Source organism: Condylura cristata, unplaced genomic scaffold, assembly GCF_000260355.1.
Source record: "Condylura cristata isolate star-nosed mole 26May11 unplaced genomic scaffold, ConCri1.0 scaffold00002, whole genome shotgun sequence".
NCBI classification, from domain to species: domain Eukaryota; kingdom Metazoa; phylum Chordata; class Mammalia; order Eulipotyphla; family Talpidae; genus Condylura; species Condylura cristata.
Window position 1 is genome coordinate 55,533,644 of NW_004567103.1, and position 24,703 is coordinate 55,558,346.

Genomic DNA, 24,703 nt, shown 5'->3' on the forward strand with positions numbered 1-24,703 from the left:
TTATGTGATTTAAAATTTGGCTTTGCTTTGACAGGGTCAAAAGGATTTGCTCATTAAATCTTGTTCAGAAGTACCACCTTGGCTCAGCTCAATAGTCTACCTCATTTAGTGTTCTAAATTTCTGAGGAATAACTTACTGAGAAACATTCCTTTTGTCTTACTATATTGACCTCAAGCTTCTACAAGAAAGAATATCTACTCTGAAAGGCAGAGAAACAACAGAAAGAACACATTTAAAGTACATTTAAAGTAAAATGTTTTTACCTTGAGATGGAAGAAAATAAATATGATAATATTTTTTTCTTGGACTTTATACATTGCCTGTGGATTGTGGAATGAATAGCAAAGGGTTTTAAGAAATGCATAACAGGAAAATCTTTTATCTTACCACATAGAATTCTTTGCATTAGTAGTGTCTTGATCCAAGCCTGTCAGTTGGATTTCTGCTCTTCTCACCTCACTCGGTTCTAAGTGGAGCCTAAGTCATTCCTATCCTAAGTTTCTTTTCAGCATCTCTGTGGGAATGCTCAACATTCTGAAACCTTTTGGTCTTCTAAGAATTTCCTTCTTTACATTTCACCTCCCTTCTTCTCTTTGTTTCTTGTCACCTTGCAATAAAACTGAGGGGAAAAAGTTAATAACATATCATTTACATATGTTGAGAGATTATTTAATTATACTTTAATTAAAACTTAGTCACAGTGAAGCTTTACTTTAAGTCCCTAACTGTAAAATAAACATCCTCTCTCTGAACCTTGTTAAAGAAATTTTAGACCTTAAGGAAGAGAGAGATGTATTGATTTATTAGCAGAGACAGGATTATTATCAGGCTGATTGTGTTTGTGGGGGATACATTTGACTCTGTTCTTTTAAAGCAACTTGGCTACTCATGATCTTTAGGTGGCGACTTGCCTTCACTTTAAGTTGGTTGAGATTATGCTGTTTCTAGCAGCTCCAAACTTGGAAGCATGTGCCTTAGCAGCCATAATGGTTGCCTTCTACTTATGCCTGTTCTTCACAGCTCATTTTCTTACCTTCCTTTGAATTAGAACTCAGTTTCTGCTCTTCCTTCATAGAACCTTTTGCCACTCTGAAAAGAGTTAAGATGTAAGAGTTAAGACAGTCTGTTGCTACTACTGAAGAGAAGTAGAGAATAAGATGAAGCTACATCACATGTAGCCTGACTAAATGAAAGTTACATGCAAAGTCAACTTAATAGACTATATTATAAACATGCTGGCAGTAAATGAAGCATTGGGTTTTTAGGAGTAGTTTCATTGAGCAAAGAGTCAGTCAGTGAGCTATTTTAAATAAACACAGACATAAGGAAAGGTGGCAGGCTTCAGTAATCTTTGACTGGTGGCAGTGAGTTGTGTAAATATGCTGTCTTGACTAGCACAGTGAATTACAGGTTCAATTATAATATTGATTGGACTTCTAGCTTACCAGTATCTATCCTTATTTTGATGGTCATTTCCCCTTTTGGTTCTAGTTATTAATGCTTGTGTAATTCCTATTGATGGGCATGCATGTATGTTCACTCCTGCACAACTTAGTGTATGCATATTTTAAACAGATTGTACTTCTCTGACATAAAAATGTTGAACTATCTAGGAGATATTTTTAAATTGTATGAATTGGCTTTTTGGCAACTAAAAGACCCTTCGTTTTAAGCAGCAGTTGACTTGATTTCAAATGTCTGTGACTAATTAAAATTGATCTGTTGATTTAATATGATTGCAAATGAATTGGTAAAAATTATTCCAAAAGTTACTAGGAAAACTAGCTTCTAAAATCTGCTGAAATGTCAAAATGAATAACTGGGTATAGAAGCATAGTGAAACTTGCATAGTCAAATATAAATATATATTTTAATATCAAAATAAATCAGTTTTATATTTCCAAGAAATATGTAGCAGGTCAGTGGGACAAAATAGAAATATAGAAAGCAGAAACTATCAATAAATAATTTATTATAAGGGGAAAATTTCAAAACTGTGGGGAAATATTGGATTACTTATAAGATAATATATTTAAAAAGAAAATGAAAAATAAAGTTAGATTTCTTCCTTTCTCTACATGACTCAATAAACTTCAGTTGCATTAAGTTATATGAAGAAAAAAAACTCAGGAAAGTATTAGATAAAAGGAAATATTAAATAATCTTGGGGTGGGAGGTCTGCTTAAACAATCTCCCTTCAGTCAAATCAGTCAAATTCAGCCCAAATCACAAAATAAAATCAAAATCATTGCAATCTTTATGCAATGACAAAATCATTAAAACAGTCTAACAGCTTGGTTTCTCAAATTTTAATCAGCAAGGGTCAATAGAGACTTGTAATTTCCAGTCCATTAGGTAAGGAATTTAGAATTTACTATTGCATCCTTCAATAAGAAAAACTGAAAAAAACTGAGTAATCTACAACTCTTCTTAGATACATCACAGAAGTTTGAGCATAGAGAACAACCACACCTATATAAAAATATATATATTATTTTATATATATAATATATAATAATGCAGGCATTATAGAGAATCACAACTTACTTGAGAAGAAACCCATGAGCAGATACTTCCAAGGGAGCCAGAGTTTGGAGTAGGAAACCTGAATATAATTGATGAATCACTGGAAGTTAGGTGGGGACAATTCTGAGAATTAAAAACTTTTGGGGGACTTAAGCAAATGGGAACCCCTACAGTTTTGTGAGTTTTCCCTCTAGGAGTTCTACCAGGAACTCACAGTGAATATGTAAGAAAAATCCCCTAATGCTTCCGGCAGGAAGAATGAGAAAGAAAGCATTTTGAAATAACTCTGAACACTAATCTTCTTAACAAGGGAGTGTCTTCAGGAGAAACTATTTTATCAAAGCCTGAACTTGCTGGAGTTTTATCAGAACCTACTTGGAGTCAGAAAAATACACAACTCCAGCCAGCTCTACTCTTCCATCCATGGGAAGGGAAGTATTCAACTTCAGCCACCCCCAACCATCCTGTTCCACCAAAGGGAGATTGGGGGTGTGGACAGAGAAGTATTGATTAACTATCCAGGAGCACAAGCTCACAAAAAGATCAAAAGCTAATCATTGAACAATAAAATGTCTCTGTCCTTCATTCGTTACTGTTTTTTATTAAAGACCTATTTGCCTCAGTTCCTTTACCTAGTAAGCTATCTCTGCCTTTCACAGCAAAATGTTATTTGGCTTACTAGGAGGTAAAAATGACAATTTAAAGGTTTGAGCAAGCATCAAAATTAATCAGATATATAGGAATGTTTTAATTAACAGACCAAGAATTTAAAAAATCTGTGATTAATATACAAAGGGCTTAAGAGGGAAATTAGACAATATGCAAGAACAGATGGATAATGTAGGCAGAGAAATGGAAATTATCAGAAATATTCAAAAAAGAAGACTAGAAATAAAACATTTTAACAGAAATAAAGAATACCTTAGATGGGCTTGTTGGAAGATTGGACATGGCTGAGGAAATAATCTCTGAGTTTCACTATATATATCTATATCTAGATAGATAGATAGATAGATAGATAGATAGATAGATAGATAGATAGATAGATAGATGACAGTGGATTCTCCCACAATTGAAAAGCAAAGAGAAAAGATAGAAAAAAAAATCAGAGAAAAAATAACCAAAAACATTGGGCCAACTACAAATGGCATATCACATATGCAAGGAAATATACGAAGAAACAGATAAGTACAGAGGAAGTATTTGGAGCAATAAAGATTAAGAATTTCCCTAAATTAATGTCAGACAGCAAATCACAGGTCCATGAAGCTCTGAGATCATCAAGCAGGAAAATGCAAAAATAACTACACTTGCACAGTCATTTTCAGACTTTAGGTATCACATTCCTTGATTTTATCCAAAATAGTTGAAAACATATCCACCTGTGTGTGGATATGTACAGCAGTTCTACTAATTATTGCCAAAACTTGAAACAAACAAGATATAAGTTGTGGTACATATAGGCAATAGATTTGGGTTTCAGGAGAGATTTCTGAGCTGAAAATATGTTTAGGAGTCATCAGCATGGTTTTAGATGTATTCAACAAAATAGTCAGTGAAGTGGCAAAGGTAAAGATCAATTACTCCTTTGGACCTAGTGGCATCACACTGACAGAAAGAGGAGGAGAAACCAATACAGTGCACTAAGACCTTAGTCTGTGAGACGTGCCGGAATCCAATGGCGTGTGCTCTCCTGAAAGGCAAGTGAAGAGTGAATGGTCAGCAGAGTGTACTAAAGGCAGGATGAGCACTGAACAAATGCTAATACGAACAATAAAATAAGAGTAAAAATTATCATTTCACTCAAGAAATGGGTTGTTGGTGACCATTGTTATAAATAGTAACAAATCCCCTGTTGGGCTGGATTTGGGAATAAAAGAGAGAATTAAAGACAATAAACAGTTAATTCTTGAGGATTTTTTTTTTGTCCAGAGCTAGAACATATAGCCAAATGTAAACATTGCTGTTTGATCTTTTATTTAAAAATGGGAGAAACATCATATGTTTGATGCTGATGAGAATAATCTAAAAGTGGAACTTAGTTCATAAGTGAAGGAATAAGCACAGGTGGTTATCTAGTGCATTAACAGGTAGAGTGACTGAATATTATGAGGGCAGTGCTGGAGGTGAAAAGACATCATTGTGGTTAGTTGTGGAAATCTGGGAGTGAATGCTTAGTACAAATGTAGGAGACTACTGAAAACTTATTAACATAACCCCCTCCAATTCCATCCATGTTGTCACATGGCAAGATTTCACCTTTTTTTTTTTATATAAGTCAGTAATATTCCATTTTGTATAATAGTGTATTTTCTTGTCTACTGATGTGTCCTTCAGTGTTTAGGTTTTTCTTTAAAAAAAAAAAAAACCTAGTAGTGCTGGCTAGTGTAGGTAGTCCTTTGGTGAACATAGGACTGTACATATCCCTTTGAATTAGTGTTTATTATTATCTTTTAAATTCAAATACCTTTTATTTTCAGACAACATACAAGACATGTTTTTCTTAGAACAAGGCATCTACCTCAGGTAAATCAAGGTTGATATAAATGAAAAGCTCAAAATGACATCTGTCCCATTTGTCTGGCTTGGTGTTGTATGAATACAAACCAATAGCCAGTTATGATGACAGATGATAGATACATAGTAATTGACAAATTTGTTAACACTTTCTGTTTCTAAACCACCCTTAAAGAAAATCATATCTGGACATCACAGCAACCTCATGGTAGTCCAATAGAACCATACCATGGACACCAGATCCATACCATGTGTTGTTTCACCAACAAATAACTGGTAGTTTTTAAAATTTGTAAGGGTGTGCTTGATGTATTATGCAGCTCTTGTCATAAAGATTTACTCTTTCTGATCTCTGTACATCAAGTTTGTCTTCTATTGACCTCATGTAATTTTTGATGTACTTCTTGAAGCTTTTGTAAAGCTGTTTTCCTGCAAATTATGGCAACACTTGGAATAATAGCAATACTGCTAATAACTGTGCTTTTGGTACCTTCACCCTCAGGGCAGATCAGTGGAGGCATTTCCACCAATGAGTGAGTCATCATTATTACCCTCTGTCTTTCACACCCTTACCATTTGTTTGTTTTCATCTTTTTGTTAATGGCCATTCACACAGTTGTGATGTGGTATATACTGATTTGTGTTTCCCTGAACCTTAATTAAGGATGGGCATATTTTGCTGTGCCTGTTGGCCATCTAGATATCTTCATCGAAGTGTCCATTTATCTCATCTGCCCATTCTTTGGTTGGGTTTTTGTTTTCTTATTGTCAAGTTATAAGAGTTCTTTATAGATGATGAATATTGCCCACTTGCCAAATATATGATATGCAAATATTTTTTCCATTCAGTAGGGTGTCTTTTCATTTTGATTTTATTTCTTTTGCTGTGCAGAAGCTTTTTATCTTACTGGTGCCATTTGTTTTATTTTTGGTTTTGTTTCTCTTTGCATTGGAGTTCATCCCCCAAAGCCATCCTTGAAGTAAATGTCCCAGAGTGTTCTATATTTTCTTTCATGTATTTTTTGATTTCAAAAGTTCCAAGACTTTAATCCATTTTGAGTTAATTTTTATGCATTAAATAATAATTTAGTTTCATTCTTTTGCATGTGTCTCTTCAGACACATATCATTTACCAATACCATTTGTTGAAGTATTTCTCTTTCTACAGTATATGCTATTGACTTTATTATTATAGATTAACTGATCCAATATAAGTATGGGTTTATTTCTGGATACTCAGTAGATTCCTATTGGTCTGTGTGCCTGCTTATATTCCAAGGCCATACTGTTTTTATTACTATAACTTTATAATGTAATTTGGAGTGTGGCAATGTGAAACCACCATTGTTTTTTCCTCAGGGTTAAACAATGAAAAATGTTTAAATACCCATATTTTTACCCGTAAACACAAGTCAAATTTATCCAAAATTTAAAATATGGGGAAAATGGTCATCTCAATACATGGTTGATGTAGAAATTCTTTTGGAAGGCAATATAATAATATGCCATCAAACTCTATAAATCTGTTTGATCTTTCTTCTTTAGAAAGAATCTTAAAAGAAACAATCACATAAGTGACAGAGGTCATTTCAGAACATTCAATGACTTTTTTTTGTGATAGCAAACTTCAAAAATGCCTAAATAGCCAACATAGGGGATTAGCTTCATTAACAGTGATATATCCACACAATGGATATCACACTATAATTAAAAATTCCATTAAAATAATTTTTCATAATACAGATAATCATGGTATTTTGCTATATGATTAAAGATCATGCCACAAAACAAAATAGTTTGCGTCACATGTATTTACTCTTTTTCCCTTCCCCTTAAAATATTGTTGCTTTTACATCTATATGGCCACACACACACAGACACACAAAATAACCCTGGAAAGTTATCCACCAAGTAAAAATAGCAATGTTATCTCCAAGTGATAAATTATAAATAATTTTTAAAAAATACAGATTTTAAAAAAACTAAGATAGTGGAGAGACTACTAATATTTAATGAACACCCATTATATGACATGGCAACTGTAGGCAACTGTAATCCTCAATAAACCTTATTTAAAAGTTCCACTTTAAAGATGAGAAGTTGCAGCTCAGAGTAAGGTGAGCAAGTTTCCCAGTGTTTTTGAGTTAATAAATAACAGAGTAGGAGAGTGAATCTTTTCTACTCATCTGATTAGAAAGACTTTCCCTCACACCACACCACTGTCCATATTTTACATTTACCAGAAACTTGGAAAATTGGTTGACCACTAGATAAGCACAGTTTAGTAGAATTATGATGTAAAGCCAGCTTGTGTGCCACAAATAATTAAGTGGGCATATTAAAAATTTTTTAAGAAGAAAAAAATTATATTAATATTTTATTTAAAGCAATAATTTCTACAAGTTCTAATTTCAATATATAGCAAAAAATGAATGTAATATATTTCATTAATAATTTCAACATATTGGATATATGTTGAAATTATTAATGAAATATATTACATGCAGCTTTTGAATTTTAGTGTTCATTTTATAATTAAAGGTATCTTAATTGGGACTAACCACATTTCAACACTAAATAGCCACATGTGGTTAGTGCCTCCCTTTTTGGATGCCCAGCTTTGAAGGATGCTGCCTTTCATTAAAACTTGATACAATTTAATCTACTTCATTTATTCAGTATGTTGTGAAATATTTAGATTTTATTTGGATTGCATTTCATTAGGAACATGAAGACAAATTTAATTGCTTGTTTTAGACTTAGATGAGATTGTGACTTTAATTTCCCAACATTTGGATGAATTAATTATATAGATGAAACATAATTGTGTGGTGTTCCATTTAGCTGTGTCAAATCTGAATCTAATATGTGGCAAAAGCTATAGAATGATAAGAAGTAATTACTACTTTATTTTCTGATAGGTATATTAAAATTTATATTAAAGCATAGTTATTATTCTATTTTATGATCTGAATTTAAAGCCTATTTAAAAATCCAATGACCTTTTAACAGTTATCTCCCTCTGTGTGTAGATTTCTAGAATCATATTTTTCAACTAAATTATTACAATTTCCCTGATTACTAGCAACTTTCAAAGTAACTGTCAGTAGCCTATGGACTTACATATATACATTTTTTTTCCTCCAAAACAGAAATAATTACATATTCAAAGAAAAAATTTAATAGTTATAAAAAGAAAATAAAGTACAAGTTGTTATAAATTCCCAGTGTCCTCGGGTAACATTCTGTGTTATTTATATATTATATATGCATGTATGTGTATGCATTTTATATATCTATTATTTACAAAAGGAAAAAAGCTATAAATATATCCATTTTTTTCCTGTTTGTGAGTCAAGTACAGTATTCATTTTTTCCATTAATGTTTGCTAGCCTTGGTTTTAGGTCACTATATTAAATATTCCTTACATCATATTTTTTGTTATATGCAATGTTTTTCAATATATGGGCTTACCACATAAATTCATCTGACTTCCTGTTTTTGTTCAATTATTTATTTCATATTTTGATTTTTGTCTACAATCATTGGAACTAACAACTTTGTTGTTGTATTTTGAACAATCCAGTGAGTGTTTCTTTAAGATGAATTCCTACAAATAGAATTGCTGAGTCAAAGGGCTTGAAAAATTAGAAGACTTTTGAGAATATTGCCATCTTCCTTTCTGAAAATGTGGAAACAATTTATACTTTCACCATAAAATTTCTGTCACTTGGCTCAACTTTTAGATTTGTTGGTTAGGCACTGGGTATTGCTATTATGGATAAATATCACCAGAGCCTTGTTCATATTTTCTTTTTCAATATTTATTTTTATAGCATAGCTCTGTCACTGTCCTTACATGAAAGTTTGGCAAAAAAAGAAATAAATCTAAGCATTACTTCTATACTAAACCTCGTTCACTACAAGGGAAGAATATACTCAATTGCTAATCTTGCTAATAAAAGATTAAATGGATTAAAAACAAGTATTAGAAGCCAACACTGAAGAAACAGTGAATGGGCTTACATATTTTTCTTTAAAAAATATTTGAATAAACAAATACATGTTTAACTTTTACTTGAAGAGTTCAGAGCATAAAAGGTAACTGATATTGCTTACTTGATTGAGTCGTAACAATGTAAAATATTGGAACCTTAATACAAGGTGGCATTTTTCTCTGAGAATGTAGTCTCAAAATTGTTGGAACATTTCAGTGCCTGGGCCTATCCAGTATCAGGTTCTGCATTTCCTGTTTGAGTTGTTTGTATGCAAGTTAATAATGGAAGAAGTCAGAAATAGGAGCATAATTATTTAAACACTCATGTGTTCACTTAGTCATAATGGTTAGATGACCCAATCAAGCAACATCCCTGGTGACTACAACTCCTGTTTTCTCTTGGCATGTCCAACCCAGATTCAGAATCTATGTTTGTAGGGGAAGATAATCGTTGTAGACTATGGCTTTGTTTTCATCATTTCTCTATAGAACTTTCTCCTAAAGATATTATAATTCATTTTTTATTACTTAAACCAAAAGCTGTATTTTGTGACTGTACAAATGTACTTTGGGCTTATTGTCAGAATCAGGTATACTTTACATTCACTTGACTAGTGGAATGCATTTTATCAAGGTCTAATTTCTAAAGGCTATCCCAAAAACTAATCTTAGAGATTGCTTTGGCTTACTTAATAACCCCTTCTCTGTATTTATTTATATGATATGTTTGTTTACATGTGTTTGTGAAAAGTATATAAGGATAGTTCAACAGGTTTTTATTGTTAGTATCCCTGCAGCTCACACCTGCCTTCCTGATATAATTATTTTAGGGAGAAACTATGCAGTGTAATGAATGGTATGTGATTCTAAACTTTTACTACAAGAATCTGAAAAATCTGGCATTTTCAAATTGAAGGAGTGAGAATTTCATAAGAGGTTTCTTTTCTCCACTGGGTGTGAAATCAAATTAATCTTAAGTAAATCAGATTGGAGAAAATGGAAATGTAGTAGCTTGACAGATTTGTGTCTAGGACAATTGACATATGTTATTTTTTAACCTGCATAACACAGATGGAATTTGTTATTAAAATAATAAAATATGTGTAGCTATAAGCAAAGCCAAGATTAAAATTTCTATGGATAAGATTGCCAATTTTTTATATAGGAGGAATTATGGTGCTTATTTTATATATGAAACCAATTGCTCATAACAAGTTTTCCCTAGTCCTTGTACCTTGAAATCCAACCATAGGTAAATATAGTCATTAGAACTGAGACTATGGAGAACCTATAATATAAGAAATTATAATCACCCTATTCACAGATTTATATTTGTTTGCCATGTAAATGCCTATAAAAGAACATAAAGTTGAACATTGTTAATGTCTAAAAGTAGCAAACTCTTCTAAATCCACTCTTATAATTTCGTAATGATTATTGGTAGTTGGTTTGAGGTGATATTATAACATTTTTATGTGGCAATTAAATTTTCAGAAGCCCTCATGATAGCTAATTAAATTTCTTTCTCATGTCATCTCAAAGAGGTAGAGCAATTTTATTATTCTTGCTTTTGAACCTGGAGAACTAAATCATAATGTCTATATAAGGTAACTTTATTCATTTCTGCTTTATTGTGCATTACAGTGTTTTGTTCTTCAAAAGGGAAGAATAAAATTCTAACATGGAAACTGACTTGTCTTAATAAGAAAGGTTTTTTCATTGAAAATCAAATATATTTAGATGATCTTATCTTTATTTATTCTGTTCATTTACTTTTAAGTTGGGTTTATTTAGCTTAGGGTTTTTTGTTTTATTTTGTTTGTTTTGTCTTAAATGTGGCCTTTGGTGTTAAACACCCACACTGGTCTACCCTGAGTCAGCCAAGTAGTACTAGTCTAGTCACACTAAATTTGCATCTCTCTAATCTGGTACTTTCTTTTTAAAGCAGTATTATCAATAGTATGCTGCATTAAAATGTCATTTATCCCCTTCAGTTAGCTATCAAATAAGCTATCTTTGTCTGGAAGAGAATACCCAGCCCAAGTCAAAGTGACTTTACTAAGGTGACTATTACGTAAAGCCAGATACTGCACTTCCATCCAAAACCATACTCTCCTGACAAGAAAGTAGAACTGTGGCAGGGTTCTAAAATCGAGGAGTCTGGATTTCCTATAATCCGATCAGTGTTTTGCTCTCCAAAAGTGAAGAATAAAATTCTTCTAACATGGAAATTGACTTGTCTTAATAGAAGGTTTTTTCGTTGAAAATCAAAGGAAATATATTTAGATGATCTTATCTTTATTTATTCTTTTCATTTACATTTGAGTTGGGTCACCTTGTTGTTGATTCTTTAATTCAGTAGATTTTGGACCAGATTTCTGAGAGCCCACTTTATTCTGGCTGTCGACTCCCTCCTCAGTAGCCAGACTAAGCAGAGCTTAGGTACCTTGGAGGTGAGAACTGGGACTGGGTCTTTTGGGAAGGCCATTGTATATACCTGAGCAAACTCCAAAGAGCAGATACCACTGTTCAGAAATGGGCTGGAGCCAGGGAGTCCCCAGTATATCTAACTGAAAATCAAAGATAGACATATTTGTATAATGGAGCTAGAGTGGGGTAAGGTTGTGGTGATTGGGTAGGTAAATAGTTTCAGGAACAAGACTAATTACATTGGGTGTTTGGATCTGAATTGAAAAAACAAGGTTGAAAAGGCTATGGAGGAGGATTATAGCTTCTTTGGTGTTAAGCTTTGTGAGATAACATCCATCCGTAGAAGTGTGAACCTATACCTCTAAATTATATGCTGTGTTTTAAACCAACATTGCCTCAATAAAATTAATACAACTTTAAAGTCAAGTTTTATTTTGGATTTTCCAGAGGGAGAGACCCAGTCCACAAATAGATTGTGCTGGAGTTATCTTTTAATCTATGTAAGTTCATGGTGGATTACTGTAATCCTGCTTCATAGTAGAGGAACAATAGGTATCCCCTGACATTGTTATTCTTGAAGAGATAAGAATTTTGTGAGAACAGATACACTATGGACATTTGCCCATCTTGGTACAGTTGTTAGCTGCTGATAACTGCAGTTAGCTACCTTCAGGAAACTCTAATTAACATTTTGTTGGAAATCTACCTTCACTGTGAGAAAATATAGTACCTTTCAACCAGTTTGTGGGTAGCATTTAGTTGCATAGACTTGATTCTGCTATTAAAGTACCTGTTATCCTTATATATCTTGTTTACCAACATTTCTGTGTCTTTCCCCTTCTACTCCCCTGCCATCCAATGTATATTGATAGCATGAAAATAGAACTCTAAGGAAGTGTGTTATGTGTGACTATGAAGAACACTTACAGATAAGTTGCCTGTGAGTAAGCGTAGAATTTTTTGAATGATTCAAACAGGTAGAATTAAGGTAACAGTTGGACTCAGCCAGCTTGAATTCTCATAGTTCTGAGGTCCCTTCTGTATTGTGTATTGCCACACTTAACAAATCATTAATGAAATTATATTTGTGGACCTCAACTTTTGGGGCAGTAGATGATGGGTAGGGGTTGAATGATAACTACCTCAGCCTTCTGGCTGAAATTTTCCTAAGATGTTAAAAATGTTCAATAAACCTATGAACTATAAAATCTTGTATGCTATCATAAAGATAAAACTTACAAAACACTTTAAGAACTTTGTGTGGACAAAAATAACTTCAGAAGATCTTTTCTATTTTTAAAAATTGCAGAGGTTTAGGATCTTTTTTTTCTTAAAAAATTATGGTCTTTTTTTTTTTTAATTCAGGATTCAGTAAATGATCAGAGTTATTTTCCATTATCTGTATAACTTAACTAGTTTTATCATAGTCATCATCAAGCAGTCAAGCGAAGTAAGAACTTTGGAAATAAAAGCTAACCTTTTCCTCAGTCTTTTAAGTGGATTTTTCTGTTTAATGAAATGATGAAGGATTGGATAGGACAGAGACATGTTCAGATTTGAATTTAGAAATGCAGACATATTAATTTTTATATTTTAGAGTTAAACAGGAATTGGATACTTTGTTATTGTGAGGAGGTTATTATGTTTGAATATTCCTCTTAGATTTTTACTATTCAGAGGCTTGGTAGCTCTGTAGTGGTGGGAGTTTTCTCCCTCACAAGCAGCATTGTAATAGAGATGTATGACTGAGCCATTAGTATTTGCTGATGTGAATCTTTGTCTCCTGATTTAAGCCTGAAGCTCTGGAAACTGCTACAAATACTTTGAAAATAACAATATTGGAAGTGCATGTGTGTATATATCTCTCCTTTTAATCATGTTTTTCATGTTTATTCTATATATCCTAGAAAAATGACTTCTAATTTGTGTAGTTGTGGTAACTGGAAAAAGTTTTTGCAATGTGAGGTTTCTAAAATCAGAGGATAAAATGAGTGGTTGTGATCATTGTGGCTTCCTTGGTTTGAAATATCTGGTTTTAATGTTATATTATTATTTCATATATTTAAGTGGCTTTAATGTTGCTCAAATGGGACCTAATTAATAGATCTGTGCAAAATAGATCTGTGTATAAAAATGTAGTGTTTGCCATAAATTCACTTCCTTGTTTACTCATAGCTGTGAACATTACTTAATGCTTTTATTTGAAAACACTTTTGTAAATGTTTGCCACTTGTAATTTTCCTTTACAGACAGTCACAATCTTGCACCATCATTTAGTATGGGAGGTCATCAAAACAATTAGCTTAAAACATTTCCATTTAGCAAAAGAAATTAAATTATTCTTAGAAATTATAGGTAACATTACGTGTGGTTTACCTTGGTCTGTAGTAACTGCAAGCTGAGATAGGGATTGTGACAAAGTGATCTCTCAGGAGAGGATGGTAGGGAAATAGGACAGAGCAGGGAAGAAGGTCTAAGCAAGCAAGAGACTGCAATGGAAATGGGCTGCAGTTTGTTCCCACAGTGAATTGTGGGGGCATGAATGGTATCAAAGCATTGGTCCTGTCTTGAAGTTAGTGGACTGGCCTCTGTACCGTCATGCCAGACAGTCATTGATTGTGAATAGAAAAAGGGTGAGAAAGTAGATGATGCACTTCCTACTGAGCCCAGAGTGGTTCTCCAGAGCAGTACATCTGTGAGTTATGAGCATCTTGTGATGGGAATTCTAGCTAATAAGGGTGTTCTGAGCATTACACCAACAGTGTCCATTATATAGATGAGTGACAATTTAAAAGAACAGAACAGTTGTTGGACCTAGATTCTGTCACTTTCCCCTCCCAAGCATATAAATTCACAATTTTAATCAAAGAGAGGTGGAAATCCAAACTGTATTCAAGATTTTTTGATTATATAAACAGTTCAAATGAATTAATGAGAATATGGACCATCAGTCCATTCTTGTTGTTTCTTGCCATCTTAACAGAAATGTCTGTGGCTAGCTCTGCTATTAAAATGCATTTATGTTAGCATGAATGAAAATTAGTTCTTTGAGAGAGGACCTGAGATATTGTCCCTAAAGAGTTGAGGGTGTTTTAAATGACAAACACTCTCAGACAAGCCTTTCTCCAGGCTTAATATACCTACTTGAAATGCTTTCTTTGCAGAAGTGTTTTACCATCTATACATGAAAAACTGATTCAGACAAAATCAAAAACACTCAATGTGTTCAGTGAATGAACTCATCTCAAATTCTAGCTCTGCAATAGATTATGTCATGCTTAAGAACTATAAAGTATACTTATACCTGCTTGAACACCTCCAACTCACTTTCCCTCCTCATTATAGAGTTGTTATAGATTCTCTTCTTTGAAATAGGGTATTTTTTTCTTGCTCCTTATTAGAATAATGAAATCCTTTATAAAAACTAGGTAACTTTGTATGAGGACAGTGGGATTCTTATTAATATCACTGATTTAAAAGGTGTTTTATCCCTTTTTATGTCATATCAAATATTTTTCAAGGGCATAGAAGACATATAATGAAAACATTCTTTTAATTGCCCAATTAACTTTAAAGTAGAAGACAGAAGGCCCTTGATAGAATAGAACAAAATACTAGCAAGTCTCCATCTTGAATTAAAGAGATATTTGTTACTAATAATATTTCCTATGATTGCATTTGTATTTGATTACTCCAATTTATTAAACAAGAATAATATGCAAATACACTCAGAATAATAAAGAGACATCAATTCAGTTTAGAGTTTAATCTGATATTGCAACCTTTTAACTCTACATTGGGCCAACTTATACTTTGTGTAGAACACAATCCAGCCCAGTGCCTAGGAGTGTCCTCAAACAAAAAGGCATTTTGGAACATGGTGGGCACATTGCATGCAGGATCCTGTTTACAAATGATTGCGTTAATGATATAAAATTTAATGTCATTGACTTTCTTTCCACTACCAAAATAAAACAAGAAGGTAGAATAAAGTAAAAGACAGCTTTAGACCTGATTTTAAAGCTCAACCTTAAATTAGTGCCTTGTTTTGTGTAATTGTCCATTTAACTATCTCCATTTGTATTTTCCTCCAGTCTAACCATAGGAACTTTGTTTAATAAGCAATTTTTTTAAATCTACATGCTTAATAATTTATTTCTCAATGTTTATTCACTTTATTCATTGGTAAAAATAAATTTTAGTGTTGTTAAGGCAAAATAAAATAAGTGTTTGAAAATATTCTGTCTCGTTAAACTACTTCAGATTATTCCTAGAACAAATAAAAAGATAAAAGAAACCACTGTATTAGAATTTAGAAATGTATCCATTGCAGACATGAATTAACTTACATGTTTATTAAAACCTTCACATTATATAATTATTATCATTTGTTAATGGTTTGAACAAGTTTGAGTCCCTCAGACTCCATGACTGCTTAACAATATTTTTTGTTGCTTCAGAAACTTCCAGTTAAGTGAGGAAGATCACTGGATTTACCAGGCTGTTTTGGATCAGTATCCTGGAGATCTCTGTGGCAGAAGAACTCTGTATCTGGACATGTTGCAAAGACATTTTCCTCACAAATCCAGGCGTGATTTGGTAAGTTTTAGATCCTATATACTGGCAAGTTTAATTGCCTTAGTAGTCAGTAGATTTTAAGCTAAGTATACACTTAGCTTATACTTAAAACTCTAGGAAATAATCAAGTTATAGGTTGACAGTATATTATTTTTCAAGTTTGTATAGTCCACATAGAGGTGGGAGAACTGTCTGGACGTATTTATTCTTCTGTTCTTGCTTACTCCAGAGATCTTCCCTGTGGTTCCCTTAGGGAGGTGGGGAGTGAGATGGCAATAGGGGGTCTTCAGAGATAGCACTGGCAGAATTCCATTCACAGCTCAAATTGTGAATAGATACAAAGAATGACTTGCTTACATGGATGAATCTCTTGGATAGAGAAACAAAAGTGAATCCTTGTCTTACCATGTGCAATGGTGAAACACAGTGCTAGGCACTCAGGATAAACTGGTAGAAGACAAATATGAGCATGCTAGTCAACGTGTTAGACCTTACACAGAGTAATAAACATGTATATTTGTTTTTTTTTTTTAAGATTTACTTATTTATGGATCCAGAGGTGCAGGGGTGGTGGGAGGAGTCACCAGAGATAGAGCAGGGAGCAGAACAGGCAGATTGATAAAGTACATCGCTGAGGGGAGCTGTGGGAGAGAAAGGAGAGGTCAACCCAGCCATGTGGATCACCTCTGGGGCCGGGGATCAAACTCACACTAAAGTGGCTTCTGCCAGCTTGCAGTGCTGTGCCCTAACCTGTTGCGCCATCAGAGAGGGCCTAACATATATATTTAAAATTAGGAAGCCAATAAATAATGATACAGTATTAAATTGTATTAAATATCACTTTCTCCTATTACTTTAAAGCTTTATTTTTATTATTTGTATTTTTAATACACCTGCATTAGATTTCTTTTTTGTTGTAAAAGCATTGCATTTTAACACAAATTTCAGGAGCGCAGGATTAAGAATCAACATATATGCACACTACATTAAGTTCACTACTAAAACCGTATTCTTTGCTGTGCCATTCTATCTTTTTTCCTCATTTACCCACTTCTTTTTCCCTTTCCCTTATAGCAGCTACTAATCGGTCTTATAATCCAAATGTTTATTTTTGGTTTTTTGAGTTCATTTTTCTCAGTATACCATGAGTGAAGTCAGACAATATTTGTCTTTCTCATTCTGACTTATTTCACTAAACAAAATTCCTTCTAGTTCCTTCCATGTTGTCACTACAAATGATAAGACTTTTTTTTTTTACATAGCTAAAGTAATATTCTATGAGTATATAATCTTTATCCATTTGTCAGCTAATGGGCTATTAGATTGTTTTCAGTTATTGGCTATTGTAAATAGTGCTGCAGTAAATATGGGTGCATATGTCTTTTTGAATTTGTGTTTTTGTATTTTTTGGGTTAATATCCAAAAGTGAGACAATGGAATGACATGGATTTCTAAAGCAATCTCCATTCTACTTGCCATTGACTGCACCAATTTATAATCCCACCAACAATGTCTAAGTGTCCCTTTCTAACACTTGTTTATTGTCTTTTGGAGAATAGTCATTCTCACTGGTGTGAGATGATAGCTCCACACTTTGATTTGCATTGATAAGAAATAGTGAACATTGTTTCATGTGCCTATTTGCCATTTGAGACATTGTGAATTTTTATAATTACTTTACATTAAGCAAATTACAATACTACCTGTGTATAAAACTTACTTATGTCAGTCATGTGTAAACTCCTGTAATGCACCAAACAGTAGATGAGAGAAGTGCTATTCTTATCCTTATTTTATGGATGAGGAAACTAAAGTAAAGGTCATATAGCTAGTGTTACCACTCTCTCCTACCCTCTTCCACCACCATCCCATCTCCCGCAATAATTATTTGTTTAATTTTAACCATTATTTTGTAATGGATGCCTGTTATGTAAAATAAAAACAAACAGGTTAGATAATAACATACTCTCCATTGTTAGGACCTTAATCTATTGAATTAGGCCTTTCTTTTCATTCCATATTTATTCTACTTGCTTCTATAATAGTCATTTTTTAATTTGTACATTTCTTTTTAGCTTTTATTGATGTGTTAATGGCTTTTACACTTAATTCTTACATGGGTTGATTGATGTGCATTTCTGTATGGTATATGCTTCCTTTCTAAATATTTCACAAATTTTAAGTCAACCTTTGATTTTTGGAAAGAGCTAAGATGGCTAAAAGACAGATTTTAGTAGTAGATATGTGGCTTAAGAAGCGATGTCCTGCCTTATAGTATCTGTTTAACCATACTGAGGTAGTATTTTACATTGAAATTACCCCTTCCTATTCGCTTACTTACTTTGTTCACATATTTGAGTGTTAAAGTTTCAAATTCAGAGACATGGCATATACCGGAAAAAATCAAAAATTCTTTAGGTCAGTAACTCTAATTTCAGAAGAGATACCTTTATTTGTGGAGCATTTCAGAATCACCCATGGAGATTTTTCAGTCTCTCAGGGTATCTTTTACATTCCTTTTAGTTTCCTCAAGACACTGAGGTCTCACTTGATGGGGATTCACTGCCAACAGGAACTACTGCGTCCAATGTGCCATGTCTCTCAGGCTGAACGGATGGGTCATTGCTGTAATTACTGTATGTGCAGACATACTAACACCTGAATACTTCAGTGCTCACACAAGTGAGTTTTCAGGATTATTGTAGTGATATCTCATGTTTATTGGCATGAGCTTGACTGAAGTTACTGAAGTAATTATAACAGTGAAACTAATTTAAAGAGGAAGCATTTTTGAAATTATACGTATGGTAAATGATGTTTGCTACTTACAGAATCATTGCCATGGAAAAATAAAAGTTGTTCTAGGGTCACTCGTCTGACTGCCTCCTTTGTGAAAAACTTGAGGACTTAAAAAAAAAAAGTGAAATGACTTGTCTTTGGTTACTGGTTAGCCAAAGGCTCTCAGGCTGATAAATGATACTAGTTGCTATATTTACTAGGAAGATGTTTGGCCCAGTTTTTCAAAATCATTAGTTATAATTCATTTTATTTGTTTTTGAAACAATGACATAGTATATAGGCTTTCTTTCATAATAAGTTTTTTACCATCTGTTATCTTTTCAGGTAAGACATGAGAAATATTGTGATCAATATCACTTTGCTAAGGAGCAGCGAAGGATCCTGATATCAAGTTGGAATAAGACTAGGAGAGACTTTATACAGAAGGCCGTGGTAACACTTGTGGAGGCCTGTGTAGCTCATGAAATGGAGAGTGCATTGGTGAAGGATAGGAAAAAGCAACAGGAATTATGTGCTGACCTGAAAGCCAAAGTAAGTCATAGAAAGTTTTATTTGACTAGTCATTCATTTAAGAATTTATTTTCTTCCTTTTGTTCAAACCCAATCTAAAGTTCAGTTTCTCTAAAAGTCTTTCTTCAGTAAAATTATTAATTTGAACCACATGAAATTAAAATTCTTTAAGGTCAGAATACTTACCAATCAATAATTCCATTTATTCAATCTAAAGTTACTATAACAGGATATTAATATTAAAGTTTTGACCCATGCCTACCCAGTATCAGCCATAAAAGCCACACACCAGAGTCAAGTGGTGGATGAAAATGCAGAGTGTCATTATAAAGTAAACATCTGATGACGGTTCAGAGACTCTTGGAACTCTCATTCATATGATGTAAAATAAAGTTCAAGTTAAGGAAGGAATTTGTAAAGAGATATGTTGAGGAGAGATGATGAGCTGTGTCAACCTTCAGTCAAGTGAAAGAGAGTTGGTGGAGTTTCCCTCTTCCTCAGACCCAATGGGAGTACTTTTGCATGGTTTGGAGAGTTTAATGGGGAACCCCTGCAGTTGGAGGATTGAGAACCAGTATCTCACAGTGATAGGGAATACAAAGCAGGTACTTCAGTTCATAACTGAAAGCAGGAATGACTGTGTTGGGAATAATGCATTCACTAGATCAGGCACAGGTGTAGGACTCCTGACGGGTGAAATGCATAAATTGGGATTTGTTAATAAAGGACATAGTAGGCAACAAGAAATTTTTCTCTTGATTGGAAAAAACCCCTGGTATGTTACAGCATAACAATTAGTAGCATATTAAAAACAAATATTTCTATTTGAAAACATTAGAAGAAAAATGTTTGCTTTGCATCTTTTTTTTTTTAAGTTACTTCTTTCACTTTGTATAAGCTTAGAGCCTCAAAGAAACAGAAGCTACATCATGCCTGCTCTACCATGGCTATAGAGCTAATGAGTGTCTCCGGTCTATCTACAGGAAATATAAGAAACACACAGGTCAGGGGCCAAGGCCAGTCCTTAGATTCTCCTAGTCTGTTTATATTATTTTTTTCACATTATCATTAACTCTGGAGCTATGCAGTGATACTTTCTTTTTGTTGTATTGCATTGAGGTAAGCATACATGGAATAAAGTGGGTCTCGTGTGGAAGAAAGCTTGTTCTTCTATCCCCAGGGTCTGAGGACGTGTGGAATGGGTCTGTACTTGTGGCCTGGTGGGCTTGTTCATTTCTCCCTACTCACCCCCCAACCCCAACAAATATTTTGCTATAGCTCTTTGTTCCTTTCTTGCAGACTTGAACCACCATAGGAGGTTTGCTCTTCTCTACTCTGACTCTAATCATTATTAGGAGCATTCTGCCAGGCTTATGAATAAAAAACTGCGAGGGAGTGTAAATTCCCAGTGTTTATAACTTCCACTACTTCTATACTCATATTTTTTCCGTAATAACAAATTGTTGACATTTATCTATACAGTCATCGCAGAGATTTAGTTGCAAACTTGTTACCCACTTCTTTGGTAGCCTTGTTTTTCTTAGGTGTTTACCCTCATAGAAGCTAGTTCTGATAGTGCTTCCCTGCTTGCAGCAGTGTGTGTGTGTTTTTTAAATATATATATATATATATTGAATAAATTTTATTTAGATTACATGGTAAATCAAGATCTATACTTACTCTGTTACATTCTCCACAAAAGTCTAATTCTATCCACCACTGTAGAATTGACCCCTTAACCCATTTTCCCCAGCTCCCCTCTCTTCTCCTTTGAGTAACCACTCATTTAGTAGATGAAAACCTTATTTGTTTCATTGAGTTCATGTTTTTTGTTTTGTTTCTTTATTACCATACGTGAGTGAACTCATCCATTTTCCCCCATCTGAATAATTTCATACTGTTGCAAATGGTAAGATTTCATCTTATTTGTATAGCTGAATACTACTCCACTATGTATGTATATGTACTACATTTTCTTTTTTTTTTAAAAAAGGTTTATTTCATTTATTTATGCATACAAGAAATGGGATGTAGGCTAGAGGTGTGGGGTAGGGTGGTTGAGGATTCACCAAAGACAGAGTGGGGAGCAGATCAGGCAGATCTACAGAAATACATTGCTCAGGGGAGCAGCAGGTGAGACAGGAGAGGTCTGCAGCACCATATGGGCTAACTCCCTGGCAGGAGATGAAACTCATGCCCCAGTGGCCAGCATATCTTGATAGTGCTGAAACTTTAACCCCTGAATCACCAGGGAGGCCATGTACAATGTTTTCTTTATCCACTCATCACTGGGAAGGTAGGCTAATTCTAAGTTTTGGTGGCAGACACCACTTCAAGTTAGTGTTTTCATATTCTTTGGATAAATATCTTGAAGTGAGATAACTGGATCATCTGGAATTTCTATTTTTAGTTTTTGGATGAATCGCCATACTTCATTTCATATGCCATATGATTTTTTGAAATTCTGGGTTAGTTTATTGCTCTGCAATGTTTACTTTCAGAGGGGTTTAAGGAAAGTTCTCATTTTGTAGGCTGTTCAGCTTTTTGCTTGTGGCTAAAGTGGGAGTGACATTCTTTTCATCTTTATACATCTTAAGGAAACTGAAAAATCATAATGAAATACTATTATCAATCTTTAATGTGCCCTATTTAAGAAATAATTTTCTGTTGTCATGGGGTCATTTTTGGAGGCACCCTGCTCAAGCTAGCCTGTCCATTTTGACTCTTGTGAGAGATTAGGAACCCCCCACCACTTCCATCAAAAACAAGACAAAATAGGCCCTCCTTGGTGTGCAGTGGGTTAAAGCACAGCACTAAGAAGCTAAAGCCACTTCTGCATGAGTTTGTTCCCCGCCTGCCCTGGAGGTGACCATATGGTGTGGCAGACCTCTCCTGACCTGCCCGCTGCTCCCCTCAGCAGTATACTTCGTAGATCTGCCTGTTCTGCTCCCCACTCTGTCTCTGGTGAATCTTCTCACCCTCCGCATCTCTGGCTTGGACCCCAGTTCTATATGAATAAGTAAATAAATTTTTAAAAAACAAAACAACAGCAACAACAAAAAAGACAAAACAAACAAACAACAGTGGATGGAACAAAAATAAATAGGAACCTGATAGGTGGAGAAAAAATAGTTATCCACATCAGAGGAATATTTTCCAGAACATCCAACTGTAATTGAGGCAACAAAGAGGCAGCAGGGAGGGAGTCAGCACAAAACACCTGCCAGGCTTGTTTAGGACAGTGATGAACACCAGGCTAATGAGAACTCTGTCCTCTCCTCCCCTGTCCTCCCCATCCCTTCCCCCACCTGTGAACTCTGATGGATTAAGCATCTAGGGGAATTAAAGGAGATGGCATCTTTTGAATAAAGATGGAAGAGTTAATTAATTTTGTGGAATTGTCCAATTTAATTTTGAATCAAAACTGCATTTTCCGACCTAAAGTGACCAAGGGACCCTCTGTAACCCAAACATGAATCATGGATTCTGTTTAGTTTTCATCTAGTGACAAGAGAGACATCTAAATGAGGGACAGGCATAGTGCTGTGCTTTGATTATTTCCTCCTCATCATGCTGTTCAGTGTATTCTGCACACTCTACATCTTAGGCATGCTAATAAGATGCCTCATAGGCCTTTTCCGATATTATCCTCAATTACAAATGAAGATATGCTGGGTTGCTGCCTAACACTCACCCACTGAAGTTAGGGGCTCAATTCCTCAAGGCAACATAATATTTTATTGCTGTGCTCCTCAGGAAGGCACAGTCACCAGAGATTTAATGTTTCTGAACTTTTGGAGATGAAGCCTTCGATGAGTAAATCTGGGCAGAGAATAGAAAAACTGGAACATCAGTTGTGGTCAAATGGATTCTATTTCCCATACAGATGGTATTGTCATTGGAGTTTGTGTTCCTGATCAAAAACTAAAGATCAGTAAATTAGAGCTGGATCAAAATGTCCTAAAGGAAAAGGGGTAAAAACTATAAACTCTATAGCAATATAAAACATTATAATTAAGTTATGCACATGTTGTTGTTGTTGTTGTTTTTAATCTGGAAGGATACTTAGAGATTTATTCCTTTCCTTTATTTTACAAGTCTGAAAACTGTAGTCCTTAAAGATAAAGTGACTTGCCTAAATTTCATGCCAGCTCATTTGACTTGTGATTCACTATTAGCTAGGTCCTACACAGCTTTGCATAAGAGAACCTTACAAAATAACAGAAGATATTTATTATTCTGTGGGCCCCAATGTGCTATAAAATAGACCCATAGAATGTGAAAAATATTACTTTATTGTATCATAAATTTGACCTTTCTAAAACTAACACTCTGGCTATAATAAACATTAATTAAACATTTAATCGTAATTTTGTTCTCAGTGTTGGGATTTAAAAGGGCTTTGGGGGGATGATTTAGATGATTCATGTCTTCTAAGAAAAATATTAAAGGAATGTTGAAAGAATGACTTACCTCTCTCCTTCACTCTCTTTCTCTCTCTCTTTCCCCCCTTTCCCTCAATTGCTGTAACAAACACAGACATTTATGCCTGTCAACAGAAAGATGATAATGAAAGTGGAGAGCAGAGCTCTTCTTTTCCTGCTCTCATAAAACCTACTCTTTAACCCCCCAGATTTTCTCAGACTACCTACCAGTCCTTACCTAGCTTCAAACCCAGTTAGCTGTACATTGGGTTCCTCTTCAGCATGGTTGGAAACCATGTTCCCACATCTGTCTCATAGTTGATTTCTATGGCCAAGTGCTATTAAGAAAACAAAATCAGCTTCATCAGTATTGTCAGTGCCACACAGGAGTCCTTAATGTTGTCTGTAGTTCACCAATCCTGCCCATTTTTTTTATGACTGTTTCAGAGTCACCGTTCCTTTCAAGATTCATACCTAATGCTGCATACCTTCCCTCTGCCCCAGTTCCCAGAAGAGAATACACCTCCAACTTTCTTAATTAAAATGAAGTTGTGGAAGTGTGAATTTGACCCTTAATTCCCAAATCCCCCCCATTATACATGTTTTTCAGTCTCCAGTTAGTCCTCCTACCCTTCCTCCCAATACAGAACTGATGCCTTCTACATATCCAAATCCAGTTCTCCTGATATTTGCCTCCTGTGCATCCAACCACTTCAGAAACTGTATTTCACCCAACCTATAGGCATGCTTGGATTTTTCTTATCCAAATTAAATCTTCTCTTGACTGTAAGTCGTCCTCTAGCTTCTGGTCAGTCCCAGTCTCTACTCTTTCACTTGAAATGAATACTTTTGAAGGAATATTATTACTTTCTCTAGGGCTTCTGACCTCCCAGCCTACCAAAATTATCTCCTCTCCCAAA

At 34.3% G+C, this 24,703-nt stretch overlaps 1 protein-coding gene across 1 annotated transcript in view; it reads left to right on the top strand.

The window, feature by feature from the left end:
- Positions 1-24,703, top strand: part of CCDC148 (coiled-coil domain containing 148) — a 138,488-nt gene that overhangs the window by 14,826 nt on the left and 98,959 nt on the right. The window contains exons 7-8 of the mRNA XM_004674634.1: positions 15,933-16,071; positions 19,174-19,380. Of these exons, the coding sequence (XP_004674691.1) occupies positions 15,933-16,071; positions 19,174-19,380 (346 nt within the window). The remainder of the gene's footprint in view (positions 1-15,932; positions 16,072-19,173; positions 19,381-24,703) is intronic.